At 45.6% G+C, this 14,589-nt stretch overlaps 1 protein-coding gene across 1 annotated transcript in view; it reads left to right on the forward strand.

Annotated features, from left to right (window-relative positions):
- The first annotated feature begins 5,238 nt into the window (after positions 1-5,238).
- LONRF2 (LON peptidase N-terminal domain and ring finger 2) overlaps positions 5,239-14,589 on the forward strand; it is a 40,091-nt gene continuing 30,740 nt past the window's right edge. Inside the window, exon 1 of the mRNA XM_081198348.1 lies at positions 5,239-6,191. Within this exon, the coding sequence (XP_081054474.1) occupies positions 5,417-6,191 (775 nt within the window). The 5' untranslated portion in view covers positions 5,239-5,416. The remainder of the gene's footprint in view (positions 6,192-14,589) is intronic.

Below are 14,589 nucleotides of genomic sequence, written 5' to 3' on the forward strand. Positions count from 1 at the left end.
CTGAACATGATTCCATCATGTATCTGTAGTAATAATCAGGATGATTTTCTTGTTTATAAAATAACTTTTTAATTTTTTTTTTATATCTTGCCCACCCGGCTGGTTTTCCCCAGCCACTCTGAGTGGCTTCCAACAAAATGTTACAAATACAATAAAAACTTCCCTAAAACAGGGCTGCCTTCAGATGTTTGATTGTATCTGTAAGGACAGAATCAGGCATGCAATCTAAGTTAGTGATGGCAAATATAAAACCCAAGGGCTGGCAAGGAGTCAAAAAGGATAACATCTTGCTTACAGGTCCCAAAACTAAAATGCATTTGGCAGTTGCTTTGCTGCAGGTAATTTTATGATGCCCTTTTTGCTTTCACTGCAAAGGATTGTAACATTTGGTACCTCTTTTCTGATCCTGCGGTCTAGTGCCTAGAGAACCGGACATGGATCTTGAAAGCTTGCCTTTAATTACCACCTTGACCATGGACTCACTGTGGAGCCTTGGAAATGTCAGGATTTAGTAAAAATCCTGTGTTAAGTTAATCAACCCAGAGAGTGATTATGGGTATTGTGCTGAGAGTTTGCAAGGCCCTGTGTTATGCTAATTGGTCATTAGGATGGTTATGTGTATTTGGGGCTTTGGTATTCAGACAATTGGGAGAAAAGTAGGGAGCCAAATCTTGGTGCATTGGCAGCTGGGGTTTATGGTTAAACTTCAGGATCTGGGAAGCTTTCCATGGAGAGAGATTTCATAGCACTCAAATCTCAAGAGGAGCTATGCTTCATTGGATTCCCAGACATTTCTGTGCTTATCTCCAACCTCCCTTCAGGCTCTCGCCAAGAAATGTGCAGCTCTCCCCCTTGTTCCCCAACCTCTAAATTTCAAGAGGACACATTTTTCCTGTGTGACATCACACCTCCTGTAACATCCCTCTCCCAACTCTGCTATTTACCCAGAGCTCAGGCAGAAGGTCAGTGACTGGCCATTGTCCTTAATGACACCTTGATGGGCATTCTCCCCAGGTGACTTCCTGGTTTAGTCTGCTTGTTAATCTTAACATCTGGCATCTTCCCTTCAATACTGCAAATATTATCTAAATTCTGTCATTTATTAATTTCTAACATTTCCTAATTCTAGCAGTTACAGGTGACCTTTCACTCCCAGACTTTTGTTACCCCAGATCTGTAAGAATATGCTGAAAGAATAAATTATGTTAAAACATTTTTGGCTTCCTGGACTCGTCATCTTCAATTATCCATATTTGTGCTATTGTTGGGTACAAATTATGATTATGCCATCACTCTTGTTCTGTAACCAGCTAGAGTAACCTTTTTCAAGATTTACATTCTGAATTGACAAGTCTTTTTTCCAGGTCAACAAAGAAGTGAGAGCTATTTTGATCCACCACTAGATGTCCCCAGTAAACAACTCTTAAAACAGCTCCAGACCTAGCCAATTCTTTTTACAGTCACATATTAATTTAGTGCTTATGAGGCAAAATACAGTACAGTGGTACCTCGGGTAAAGTACTTAATTCGTTCCGGAGGTCCGTTCTTAACCTGAAGCACCACTTTAGCTAATGGGGCCTCCTGCTGCCACCGCGCCGACGGAGCACGATTTCTGTTCTCATCCTGAAGCAAAGTTCTTAACCCGAAGTACTATTTCTGGGTTAGCGGAGTCTGTAACCTGAAGCGCATGTAACCTGAAGCGTATGTAACCCGAGGTACCACTGTACGTGATTTTATAGTGTATCTTACTACAGGTAACATATGAGCAACTACTGTCATTGATAATGATTTGTCATGCACCTTAATAACTGTAACCACTGCAAGTATTTTATTTATAAAAGTACATACTGCAATATGAGGGTGCTTAATTAAAAACAGCAAGAAGCAATCATTAAAATGACTGGCCAGCCAAAAAAGCTTCAAACAGAGGCATAGGCTCTTCAGCATAAAAAAAAGAAATATTATTGACAGTGGGGAAAAAGCAAGGATGTCTGCCAAATCTCTGTTATAAAAGTCTTCCAGACAATATTGGTGCATCTTGGTGTATATAATCAATACTGACTGGTGGTGTAACAGCAGATGATAGGGAGGGAATTACAGGATCTCTGAAGTCGTCCCAACCCAATTAAAATCAGCCCAGTGGACCATTGTTTCAGTCACTGAGAGCATGACCCATGCATAGATATATAGTACAGTATTAGTCAAAAACTGTTATGTTGCCGGACTGCCAATGACTATGGTAACAACCACAAGCACATGAATATGTGCTAAGCTGAAGCCTATGAAGTTCAACAGTCAAGTTGTTGAGATTCCTGCATGGCCGTGTGTGTGTGTGTGTGTGTGTGTGTGTGTGTGTGTGTGTTGGACTTAGATTAAGGTTACCAGATGTCCCCGTTTCCCGGGGACAGTCCCTGGATTTACAAATCAGTCTCCATACAAAATCCATTGAAGTTGAAAAGTGACCCCGGATTCATTGAAGAAAATCTGGTAACCTTAACTTAATGACCCTCAGGTCCCTTCCAACTCTACAATTCAATGATTCGAGTAAAAGTATATGAAAGCGAGCGAGGCATAAACTATGCTTCTGCTGTTTCACACCATAGCAAAGGCTTAATGTCTGTATCTCGTCCAGTTCAATAATGTGGCAAGAAAATTCCTGGGACTGTACCATTTCAGACAGCAGGTGGGAGTTATCACATATATTTCTTGAAATCAAAATATTCCTGTGTATGAAAAGTTAGCTTTTCGGCGACAAGACTCCTTGTCCAACTTCCTTGATACGTCAAGTTTTCCATGTGCAAAGGCATTGTTTAAAATTAGGACATGTAGTCCCCCACTCTTAACTCTGTAACTCTTCATTTGTGTGTAAATGAATTGGACTTGAAAGGAACTTCCTGTATTCAGGTTTGTCAGAGCTTTATGCAATTGCACATTTACTCAGTTGTTGTCCCACGGCATTCAGTTTTGCACATTGTTGTTTTGGGTTTACACTTTCGTAAGGGTGTTTATTATTGTAGTCGATGAGTGATTCAGGCAGTGCTTAAGGGCAATTATATAGTTATGCTATGGAATTTTATGCCCTGCAGCACACCAGGAAATGAGGTGGCCGGCACTCATCCATCACTTCCCCAATTCCAATGAAGGCTGGTCCATCCAGGCTCAGTTTGCCCTTAGCCAGCCTCCACCTGCTTATCTCCTTGCTTGCCATCTTCCTCCTACTCCTTAGTCTTGAGCGTTTGCCCTTTTAGAACTCAACAGGGAGGAAGATGGGAGACAAAATCAGAATTTGTTGGTTCTGCCTGCCATGGGCTCTGGCTTCCCCTATTGTTGGTCTCCCTGGTGTCCCCTGCGCACCAGCTACCTCTGGAATCAAAGGTCCACTTTTGCTGCTTCAGGAATGGACCGCACTGTATTTATTATCCTATCCCACTTTTATAACTAATAGCAAAGGCAAAGGGTATATTTCGCATGGCGAATTGAGGCTCAGATCTCTTTGTTAGCAGTGGAGCTTGCTTCTGTTAAGACTACATAAATACACTTGCCTGGGAGGGAGCAAGTCCTGCTGAATTCAGTGGGGCTTAAAACAGCCACAGGAGTGTGCTACAAATCTAATTCATACTAAAACGCCACCTAATCTCACATAAGATACTATTAAGATACTAAAACACAGGTTTCCTGTGTTGTTTTACAGCTCCGAGTGTGCAGATTTGCTGGAGATTTACACAAGAGTCCAAACTGTTCTCCTGTAGAACAATTTAATGCAAAATCTACCAGTGTAACTGCAAAGTTAATCCTTTTTCACGTTTGACAGAAGCAGGCTATTTAAATGGGTGTGGTGTTGCCTGCAGCTCCTAGCTTCTGGTTTTTGTCTGCCCCCGTTCCACTACAGCTTCATTTGCAATATTTGCTCATCCTGCATTACTATGGATGGTGCACTCCAAAAAACAGCTTTGCCAGCCTGAAATCTTCCAGCTGTTTTGGACTATAACTCCCAGCAGCCCCAAGCCAGCCAACATGGCCCATGCTGGCTGGGGTTGATGGGAATTCCAACAGAACTTCAGTAACCCCAGGACCATCTGGAAACAGAACTTGAAGGTTACCTGTTTTGACCAGGGCTTCACTTGGCCCAAGTGACTTAAACGTGAGGGAGCAGCTTCAGGTGATCATTTCCCATAAGTTATGGAGGGAGAGAAGCAGCAGCCCAGTAGAACAGGTGCCATTTTATTGTGTCAGGCAAACGTCAGATCCATCGCAGAGTTCTTGATTTCTAAATAACCGATTCAAACAGATGGCATTTAGCGTGGGTTTTAAAAAAAGTGATTCTAGCCATACTGTGGATAACAAGGGAAGTTATCTGGGTGTGGAGATGAGCTAAGCCTGTCTCACCTGATATGGAAATAGGAACAAGGCTTCGGTTCAAGGTTCCCTTGGTGTAAGCCCCACTGGATGCCTCCTTCTGATCTGACATGCATAGGATTGCACTGTGATAGGTTCACAGTGAATGATGGATGATGAGACTTTGTCCAGTCATACCAAGAAGCCGTATGACTTACAACCAGACAGTTGAGAGGCGTGGAGGATGGGTTATTATATAAATATACGCGCTTCCCGTCTCTTAACCCTCTTTAGATTTCTGCTGGCCTCTCCTTGCACGTGAAACTGCGCTGAAAAAACACAAAAACGGCCAAAATTACACACAGCGGTCTGTGAAACTTTACAAAAGGGAGCATCGCAAATGCGGAGCTGCCGGCTTAAAAATGAGAGTCACGGCCACACGGTTCGCCCTAGTTCTCCTTTGTGGAGAACTGAAAGCCGCCCCTCTCCACGCAGAACTGTGGCTGAAGCAAGGCGGAGACGCAGCCAGTTTGGAGAGGAACAGAAAACCAGCCGCGCCGCCGCTTCCCGGAAGCCTGCGAGGCGCTGGCCGGCCTCTCCCCCGTCACACACACGTGCGCTGCGGGCGGAGCGGCTGTCGGAGGGCATGTGCGCTCGGCTCACCAGGCCGGGGACTGGGGCGGGCGCTCGGCGGGGCGGTGCTGCCCTCAGCCGGGGAGAAGGAGTTATACAACCGCTCGGCGTTGCATAAGCGCCTGAGCCCGGAATAGTCTCAGCTGCCTGCTGGCGCGCTCCGGGAGTGGGGCCAGCGCCGCCCTGCTCTCCTCCCCTTGACCCCGACGCGCTCGCTCTCCTCGGGGGACGCCCCAGACGGAGCTGGCGGCGCGCCTCCCCCCCCTTTCATAACGGCGTCCGTCCCAGCCCTGGCGGCCACCAGGCTCCTTGAGCAAGGCGCGGCGGCTGCGAGGGGCCGCCTCCCCGCTTTTCTGCTCCTCGATGAGGCGCTGAGCTCGACGATGAAGCCATAGCAGGAGCGCTCGCCGCCACCACCACACCCACCCAGTCAGCCAACCCGGCGAAAATGGAGCTGGGGGCCGCGCTCGGGCAGCAGGCGCAGCAGCGCGCCCACCACCAGCAGGCCCCGTCGGCGGCAGGAGGAGGAGGAGGAGGCGGCGGCGGTCCCTGCGCGGAGATGTTGCAAGTGGCCGAGGAGGCTTTCCGAGGCGGGCAGTTCGCCCTGGCGGCGGAGATCCTGAGCTCGCAGCTGGCCGAGCTGGCGCAGCCCGAGCGGGGCCTTTGCCTCCGCCAAGGGGACGCGCTGGCCCGCGCGGGGCGCATGGCCGAGGCTTTGGATGCTTACAGTGCCGCCGCCAGGCTGGCCCGCCTGAGGCCCGAGGAGCTGCGCGAACTGGCCGAGAGCTTCGCGCTCAGCCTCCGCGACAAAGAGCTGCGCCTGCCGCCGTGGCGGGGGCCTGGCGGCGGCGGCGCAGCTCCGGAGGGAGACGACCCGCTGGCGGACCCGCCTTGCTGCCGACCCCCGGAGCCGCTGGGCTGCCCGATGTGCCGTCGTCTGCTCTGCGAGCCGGTGACTCTGCACTGCGGGCACACCCACTGCAAGCGCTGCGCCCAGAGCGGCGGAGGCGAGTGCGCCCGCTGCGCCGCCCGGCGCCCAGCCTCTGCCCCGGCCGCGCAGCCCCCCGCCGGTCTCCGCGTCAACGTGGTCTTGGGCAGCCTGCTGGAGAAGTGGTTCCCGGCCGAGAGCAAAGCGCGCCGGCTGGGCGCCGAAGGGGACGCGCTGAAGGAGAGGCAGGAGCTGGCGCCCGCCCTGGAGAAGTACAACCAGGCCCTGGACCTCGGTGAGTGCTCGCCGTGGCGCACATGCCCGACTCCTCCCCACAGAAGAAAGCTTCCCTGTCGCCTTCGGAAGCAGCAAGGGCAAACACCTTGTCAATATGCTCGGGGGCGCTGCGCCACAACCCCGACCTGTGTTGCTTTGGCTCACAAGGGGAGAAACAGGCCCAGTCGCGTTCCTGAGCTCCCTTCCTTATGTGGGAAGCGGATTAGGGATTTCCCGACGGGGAGAAAGCGCAGTGTAATGGGGGCCATTTCCAGGAGTGGGTGTTCCTGCCAACGCTGGGCAGCCAGGCCTTGCCTGATACATGGATGAGAAGGAATTCGACAATAAGGGGCCCCTTCTCAACACCTGGGTGGAAAGTGCGTTGTGGCGCTTTCTGCTCTGCCTGGTGTTTTTTGCAAACTATATGTGAAGTGTAGAAAGTAGGAGGAAGTGTGTCACTTTCTAAAAAAAGAACCCCCCCCCCACTAAGCTTGTGCTTCCTGGCACTGTGCAATTGGGGATCCCAATATTCTGTTGGGAGGCGCCCCCCTCCCAACTGTTGCAGTTTGTGAAGGAGAACAGGAATCTGTTCAGTTCTTACAAACTGCTATGTGATCGTGCTTGGGCTGTGTGACAGCCCAATGGTGAAATGATTTCTAGGGGTCAGAAGGGTCTGCGACATAGGCACAGTTGTGTTTCGGTGCTTGGAAGGCATGTGTATTGGGGCAATAGGCTGTGGAGTTTGGGTAAAGGGTTAATTTGACTTCTCAAGTTATGTGGGAAATGAATTCTGTTTAGGTGGGTTCCAGCTGCCTTGCCCATTCAGTAAAAAAAAACTGGGTTTTTGTTAACATTGACCAGAAGCAGCCATGGGGTTTATTAGAATGAGGTATGGTGTGCTCTTGAGGGCTGGCAGTTACAGCCCCAGGATGCTTCCCAGCTGATGCCAGGGCAGGGGTGAGAGCAAATACTGAGAATAGTCGACCTCAGAACACATATTGTATCTTCTGTGCATTGCTTTGTGGAGAATGTTAAGGGCCTTTGCAACTGCGAGAAATCGAGATTTTCATCTGGGAGTTAGAAAAGTTCATACCCCACATGGTTTTCTCAATCCTGGTGCCTTGTGGCTCAGATTTCTGCTCAAGAGCTTCAAATTAGCTTTCCTGTTCTCTGGCACAACTAAAGCCACTTATTTTGTATTGGTTTCTGACTTCCATTTGACGGGTCAGGCACCAGTAAGAAAACAGCTTTATGGGAAATAATTCTAGAGAGTTTTTAAATTGTATAATAGTGAAAGTTGAAACGTAATTGTAGCCTAGGCGTGACAATGCTTTGTGACATTGTCAACACAGAGGTTTGTGGGGCTTTGAGCATCTTGGAAACTCAGAAAGGGTGTAAGGTGTGCACCTGAAGATACGAGCAAATCCTTCCTTGTCACATACCTTTTCTAATGCAGCAATACATCTTCATCTACTGCCCTGCCAGTACCCAGTAGGTACATACTATTTTCACTGCCAGCCTTTTGACTAGCCACAAAATAGCTGGGAATATATAAGATGACACTTCCTGCTTGGCAGAATCTCTAAAACATGTGCAGTGTGGGTTAAGGTCATTGCCAATTGTCTTTACCCAAACCTTGGGAAATTAATAAATGACTTTTCTTACCTCAGGGACTTCCTTACAATTCAAAGCAAAACTTGCAGCAGCTACTGTATCCACAGAACTTATGGATACGCAGTTGGGCACCCTGCAGATTATCTGTGTGTTGTTCATTTGTTCATGGTGGGAGATGGAGGACTTATTTTTTAAAAAAACAAAGAATTTACAACGTTCCATTTTCATCTACAAATTAGCGAGAATTTGGGAATAGATTCTGTGTATTTGCTGGGAGCAACAGCAGAATTGCATAATATTGTTTCCCTGAATACTCATCATTACAACACAGTGTAAGAGAGTGTGACTTCTCTAAACACATTCGGAACCTTATACCTAAGATGTTGACATGCTTACTGTGAGACCACCAGAACTGATTGCATAATATAGATGGATTTCAAAACCTTTTTGCTATCTATGTGACTAAGAAAAGGAAGCCATGTCTCCAGAAACATCAAATAGGTGCATTTGGACAGGCAGAGTGAAAGTTTCACTGTTGCTGGTTGTTGTTAAAATTTCAGAAATATGGGTGTGTGTGAATTATTACATGAATCAGAGGGTCTGGAACACTCTGGAATGCTATAGTTCCAGGTTTGGCTGTGTATGCTTGATGTAGTGTAAATTTTCACAGGTCATCCTGACCTTTTGAAATGCCAGTAGGGAGGCGTACTGTTGGTTCTCTTCTGATAGGCTGTTTCAAAGTTTTTGGAGCTGGGCCTTTCTTGGTGACTTCAATGGGCTGGGAACTGAGCTTGTATATAGGGAAATATGTTTTTCCTTCCTTTTTCAGTCGTTATTTTGCTATCGTTACATGCAACTGTTTAGACATAACAAACGAAAACCTTCCCAAGTAGAGCAGGTGTTGGCAACCTTCGGCTCTGCAGATGTTGCTGACCTCTGCAGCTCCCATCATTCTTGACCATTGGCTGTGCTTACTGGGACCAATGGGTGTTGTAGTTCAGCAACATTTGGACGGCCAGAGGCTTCCCATACCTGTAATAATAGAGAGAACCATTGGAGCTGAAATTGTCTTCCTTTTGTCATGTCAAGCAGCAAAACTACATTTGTTTCATGCCTCATTGTTTCATTGGAAAACACATCCTGATATGAGGAAAGTTTCTGTAATTGTACGTTTCTGCATCTTGAATTATCTCTTTATTGTGATACCAAAGTGCCCTCTTTTTAACCCAGTAAAACAAATCAGTGGAATTGATTTACCTAGCTGTGCCTCCTTTGTCATTGTCAACTTAACCATGGAGAAGTTCTTTCTCTCGCAAGCGTTAAAGCAATGCTGCATTTTTCAGTTTTGTAATGAGTTGTGGGGTTGTTTTTTTTAAGAATAAAACTTTTGGGATGAATTTTTGAAAAGTACTTGGTTAAAACCTAACACAGATCATTATCCCCCAAATAGAATTTCCCCTGGGAAAGCTTGATTTCTGTGGTCCTTCTTGGGCCCATCTCAAACTGGAAAGCATTTAGCTCAGGTTTAGGGAGATTTTTAAAAACTCGTATTCTCACTCTCCCAGTGCTTATATGGACAGTGAAACAGTACCTAAATACTTGCAGTCATAATGCACAATGGGTTGTTAAAGGGTTTTAAAATATTAATACTTAATGTTTAAAATATTAATATTAAAAAAATTAAAATATTGTTTTGCCAGAGGATTGATAACACACCTAAGGCTACTTGGATCTGTATTTTTAATATTGAGTGGCGTGTTCAGCACATAAATGCAGCTGAGAGTTTGATTCTGGAACTACGAAAATGCTTTGGTTATTTTAGTAGTTCTTACTGTAGTTTGAGGCTGCGCTAGAAGTATGGAGCCATAACAGCTTTTTTGCTAGAAGTGTTTGTAAAAGTGAGGAAGATACCAGAGCTTGCCAGGGAACTGGCTCTGGCAGGGAAAATGCTCACACACCCCTTATTTTCCTGTGTGTAGATCATGTATAGTCTGTAAAATGACTCAACTGTAAAATGACTCAACACATTCAAAGTTCGGAAGAGATCATAAAATTATATAAATGTAGAGCTGGAAGGGACCCCAAGGTTCATCTATTCCATCTGATTCTCTTCCTCAGCTTCCTGCCCCTCCCTCCAGAATTTCTTTCTCAAACCTGAGCAAACCCACACGGGATCCTATCTTCTGCTTCACTGGGGAGAGCCACACAGCCTCTTCAGATTTTCCAACTCTCCCTTTCCCTGCAGTGTGTTGTAAATGAGCCTTCTACGTTTCCAAGCACAATTCAAAGTGTTGGTGCTGACCTTTAAAGCCCTAAACGGCCTCGGTCCTGTATACCTGAAGGAGCGTCTCCACCCCCATCCTTCAGCCCGGACACTGAGGTCCAGCGCCGAGGGCCTTCTGGCGGTTTCCCTCATTGCGAGAAGTGAGGTTACAGGGAACCAGACAGAGGGCCTCCTCGGTAGTGGCGCCCGCCCTGTGGAACACCCTCCCTTCAGATGTGAAGGAAATAAGCAGCTATCTTCTCTTTAAAAGACATCTGAAGGCAGCCCTGTTTAAGGAAGTTTTTTATATTTAATTCTGTATTGTTTTTAACACTTGATTGGGAGCCACCCAGAGTGGCTGGGGAAACTCAGCCAGATGGGTGGGGTATAAATAATAAATTATCTTAATTAATTAATTAATTAATTAATTAATTAATTAATTAATCAGCTTCATGGGTAAAGGGGAAGGAAGGCTGCCATCACTTTTTCATCTTCCTGTCTGGCTGAAGCCCAGACATGCTGGGAGCCTCAATGGCACCCCTCTGGCAGCTTCACCCAGAGGTTTAAACCCTGGCTAGACACCCCACCCCACCCCTAGCTATGGCTCTGCAGAGACCATCATCAGTAGGAACGACCACAAAATTGCAGTTGCCTTCCAGTAGTCGAGTTCTCTTCTGCGAGTATGTTGAACAAGCTGTAAATAAGTATTTGCAAAGGGTAAAGAGGGTAAAACAGGAAGTTAGTCACTGGAACTCCAGTGGGGAAAGATGGATTTCAGGGAAGCTGGTGAGATTTTGACCTCTAACTGAAGTTACGCCTTTCCTAAACATAGGTCAGTTAGACAAGGTGAATAAGCTCTCTCTCTGTGTGTCTTACACAGCATTGACTATCATAAGATTAGAGCTATCTTGTGTACAGAAGGTCAGTGACATACATAAACAACTTCCTACTACACATACATAGCCTAGCTGCATCTCAGACAAGCCTATACTTTAAAATGGGCGAGATAGCAGCCTGGTAAATGGAACAAAAAGGAAAACAAAGCCTGGCTTAATCACACTGCATCAAGTTATCAACAGTGAAATGCTTTACTGCCTTGCAGTTTATGACTCATCCTGCAGCATTTCTAGAAAAGCCTTTTCCCTGGTCTGTGACGAAAAGAGCCTTATGTAAAATGTGTTGATGTTTCTACTCTGAGACAATAGGCAGTCAGAGGCACATTAGAACCATTCCTTCACATTTCTGCATGGCAAAATGGTGGCTTGATCACTAAAATAACTTGCAGTGGTTTAAATCAAAGCTGCCAACCTTTGCTGGCTTGTGGGCAACAAATCGCAATATGGAACAAGCTTCAGACAGCTTGGATAAGCTAACAAGAATCATACATTGCTTTCCCCCCCCCCTTCGTTTTGAGGGGCGGGGGAGCTTTATGTCAGACTGTATGCTGGTGGCTAGATCGGGGTTCCACACATTGTGCACAAGCGAAGTGGAGTGTGTCATCAAGTGTACACTCAACAGGGGGTGGCAATTGGTCTCAGCTTGCTTAACACGTGTACCTGCACAACACCTCTGTGTTTGCAGAGATACATCTGTTATGTTGCCTGCCACCCACCCCATTACAAATTTAGGTGCACACTTAAACACATTAGGAATATATCTAGAAATGCAATGTAGCACCTGGAAAAGGACCCAAAATGAAAACTGTATCAGTGCGCAGAAGTGGTGTCATTCTTAATCCTTCTTCTTTGCAAGCTCAGAACACAGGGAGGCCTCTTTAGTTGAAGAATAGTCCAGTTTCTGGCCTGCTTCAAAATTCACTTAAGGAGTTGGGTCAGCACTCCTTGCAAGCGATGTGGCATTGCTTTTGTGGTAACACAATTAAGCATTTTGTGGGGAATTGGAAAAATTGAAGTCTGAGAAAACCAGTGGTGACAGCCCTTTACCAACCAACCAAGTGGCAGTTTATCGCTAGGTGTGTGGCAAGCTCTTGGTTTGCATTTCTTTGTGAAGTGGGGAGCAGAAGCCTTCCACTTCTACCTTTGGATTTCAGAACAGGCACAGAAGTGTGGAATAAAAGTTTTCCCAGCACTTGGCAGGAAAATGCAAGCTTACTTTGGGGTTATATGCACCCTGCGTAAGGCCATTTTTATTAGCATTGTACATGCCTGTACAAGCACCATAAGGTCTTTCTGTTGCAAAAAGATTTAAATACAGCTGGTGATAAGAGGATGTTTACCTCCAAGGATAGTTTCTCCTCCTTTCGGGGGGGGGGGTTCTTCTAAGCCATACTCCTTGTAAGAGTTCTGTTCTGCTCAAATCTTCATCTTAATAGAAACCAATGAGGTTATGAAAGCCCATTCCCAGGGTTCTGCATTCAAAGAGAAAAACATAAAGAGATGTTAGGGGAAATCATGCAAGTGTCGTGCTGTTCTGTACTACAGTATTTTAGTTCTTAAGCTCTTGCATCCTATTTGGTGCTGTTTGGACCATCAAGGTGGAGAGATCCAGTCCTGGAAATAAGGACAGGGCTTCACAAAACGATAGGGAAAGGAGTACGAATGAATATTGGGGTGATGATTTGGTTGCACTGATCCTAAACATGCTCTGTTTTGCAGGGAAGGGGGATTTGTAGTGGGAAGCATTAGACTGATGGAATAACTGGAATTCAGTTCCATGTATGACAGGAAACACCAAGGTGAGAAAGGAAACAAGAGGGTTGGAATGAGCAAATGAGAAAGTGGAGGTTGTAAAAGAAATCCAGGTAGGGATTGCTGGAAATTAAAGGCCAGCATCCTGAAGATGATCTTGGTGCAAAAACTATAGAAAGAGAAAAATCCTCATAGCAACAGAGATTATCTAAGTTGAGGCATCCCTAAATGACTGGCAAGTAGAGAGAGCTTCAGCAACTAGTTGCATACTGTTTACCAATGTTTGAACGAGTTCTTAAGTGGGATTTAGTAGGGTGACTTAGTAATTCTAGATCAGGGGTCAGCAACCTTTTCAGCCGTGGGCTAGTCCACCGTCCCTCAGACCATGTGGTGGGCCGGACTATATTTTTTTGGGGGGGGGAACATGAACGAATTCCTATGCCCCACAAATAACCCAGAGATGTGTTTTAAATAAAAGCACACATTCTACTCATGTAAAAAACGCGGGCCGGATTGAGAATTGGACCGCATCCGGCTTCCGGGCCTTAAGTTGCCTACCCCTGTTCTAGATTGTCCCAGAAGCACCAGCAGTTCTTTCTTTCTTTTTCTGTCTTTCTGTTCTTTTCTGTCTTTCTGTTTCTTTTCCTGTGTAATTTGTGACAGGCTACTATTGTACAGTGATATATTTTTTTTTGTAGAACTCCTCCCAAATGGCATTTCCTTCCAGTATTAACCTTTATGTAATTTTGAGTAATGTGGGGCAGTAAAAAAAAAAAGAGAGAGCCATTTTTATTTTAGAAAAAGAGAACAGAAATGACACCTGATTGAAGGTAGTTCTTAGATGCTGGGTTTTAAAATCCAAAATAAATCAAAGAGGGTGGGGGTGGGGAAATGGTGTAATGAGAGGGAAAAAAGGACTGAAGCGCAGTATAATGAGGCTTCTCTCCTCCTCCCCCAACAATGCTAGACAACAAAAGAACAGGCCCTGCTTTTAGAATTTGAAATAAGATAATGCCAGTTCTGCAGGGACACTCCTGGCATTGTAACTGGCATGATTCACAGAAGTTATTTGAATGGATAAATGTACTAGGATTGCCTGATAGTACAAGGGAAATTGCTGAGTGTTTTTTTTTTAAAAAAGATTTTTTTTGCCCAACTTAAATTGCTATAAATAGGCCCCCTGCTATTATATTCCTAGATAGCTTTTTGTAGCTTGGACCTTCATTGTGTGTCTCAGCAGGCATTCCTGTGCCGCAGTAGCAAATAACTCTGTTTTCTTAGATTCCACCCCCCCGCAACCCAGTTTGGTTTAAGTGTCTCAGTGTGTGAACTACTTTAGGAGGTGACTTTTGACTGTAACTTTGCTTTTATATTGTTGACACCATTATTTGAGGTAAGAAGAGCACCAAGAGTAGCTAAGGAACATGCAAAGCCAAATTTAATTAATACCACCCGGAAGCTCTGAAATATATTGGACTAAAGGTGCATGTGTAATATAGTTCAGAAGCGACATTTCCTTTCCTCTCTTCCTGTGTGTTTTTGGGGAAATGTGTGCGTAGATTATGCTCTGTTTGGAGCGCTTGCTAAAAATAGTAGTGGAGGTAGACAGGAGAAAATTAGAGGTGCAAGCAAGTGGTTGGTTTCTTTCTTAATGTGAACAAAGAGACATTCAACTCAATGTACTCTTCACTGGATTGCCTTGTCGATTTTGCTCAGATGTTAAAGGTTGAGCTAAAATTGGCTGGATGCTGGGTGTTCAGTGCAGAGTGGTGGTTCTGCATAAGGTGACTTTCCAATTTCAGCTGTCAGTTCATTTTCCTTCTGACAGTAATAAATAAACATTTCCCTGCATAGTCGAGCACGGTGGTACCCATATGGATGCTACTATGTTT

This window comes from Podarcis bocagei, assembly GCF_964188305.1.
Source record: "Podarcis bocagei genome assembly, chromosome: 6".
In the NCBI taxonomy this organism is placed as follows: Eukaryota; Metazoa; Chordata; class Lepidosauria; order Squamata; family Lacertidae; genus Podarcis; species Podarcis bocagei.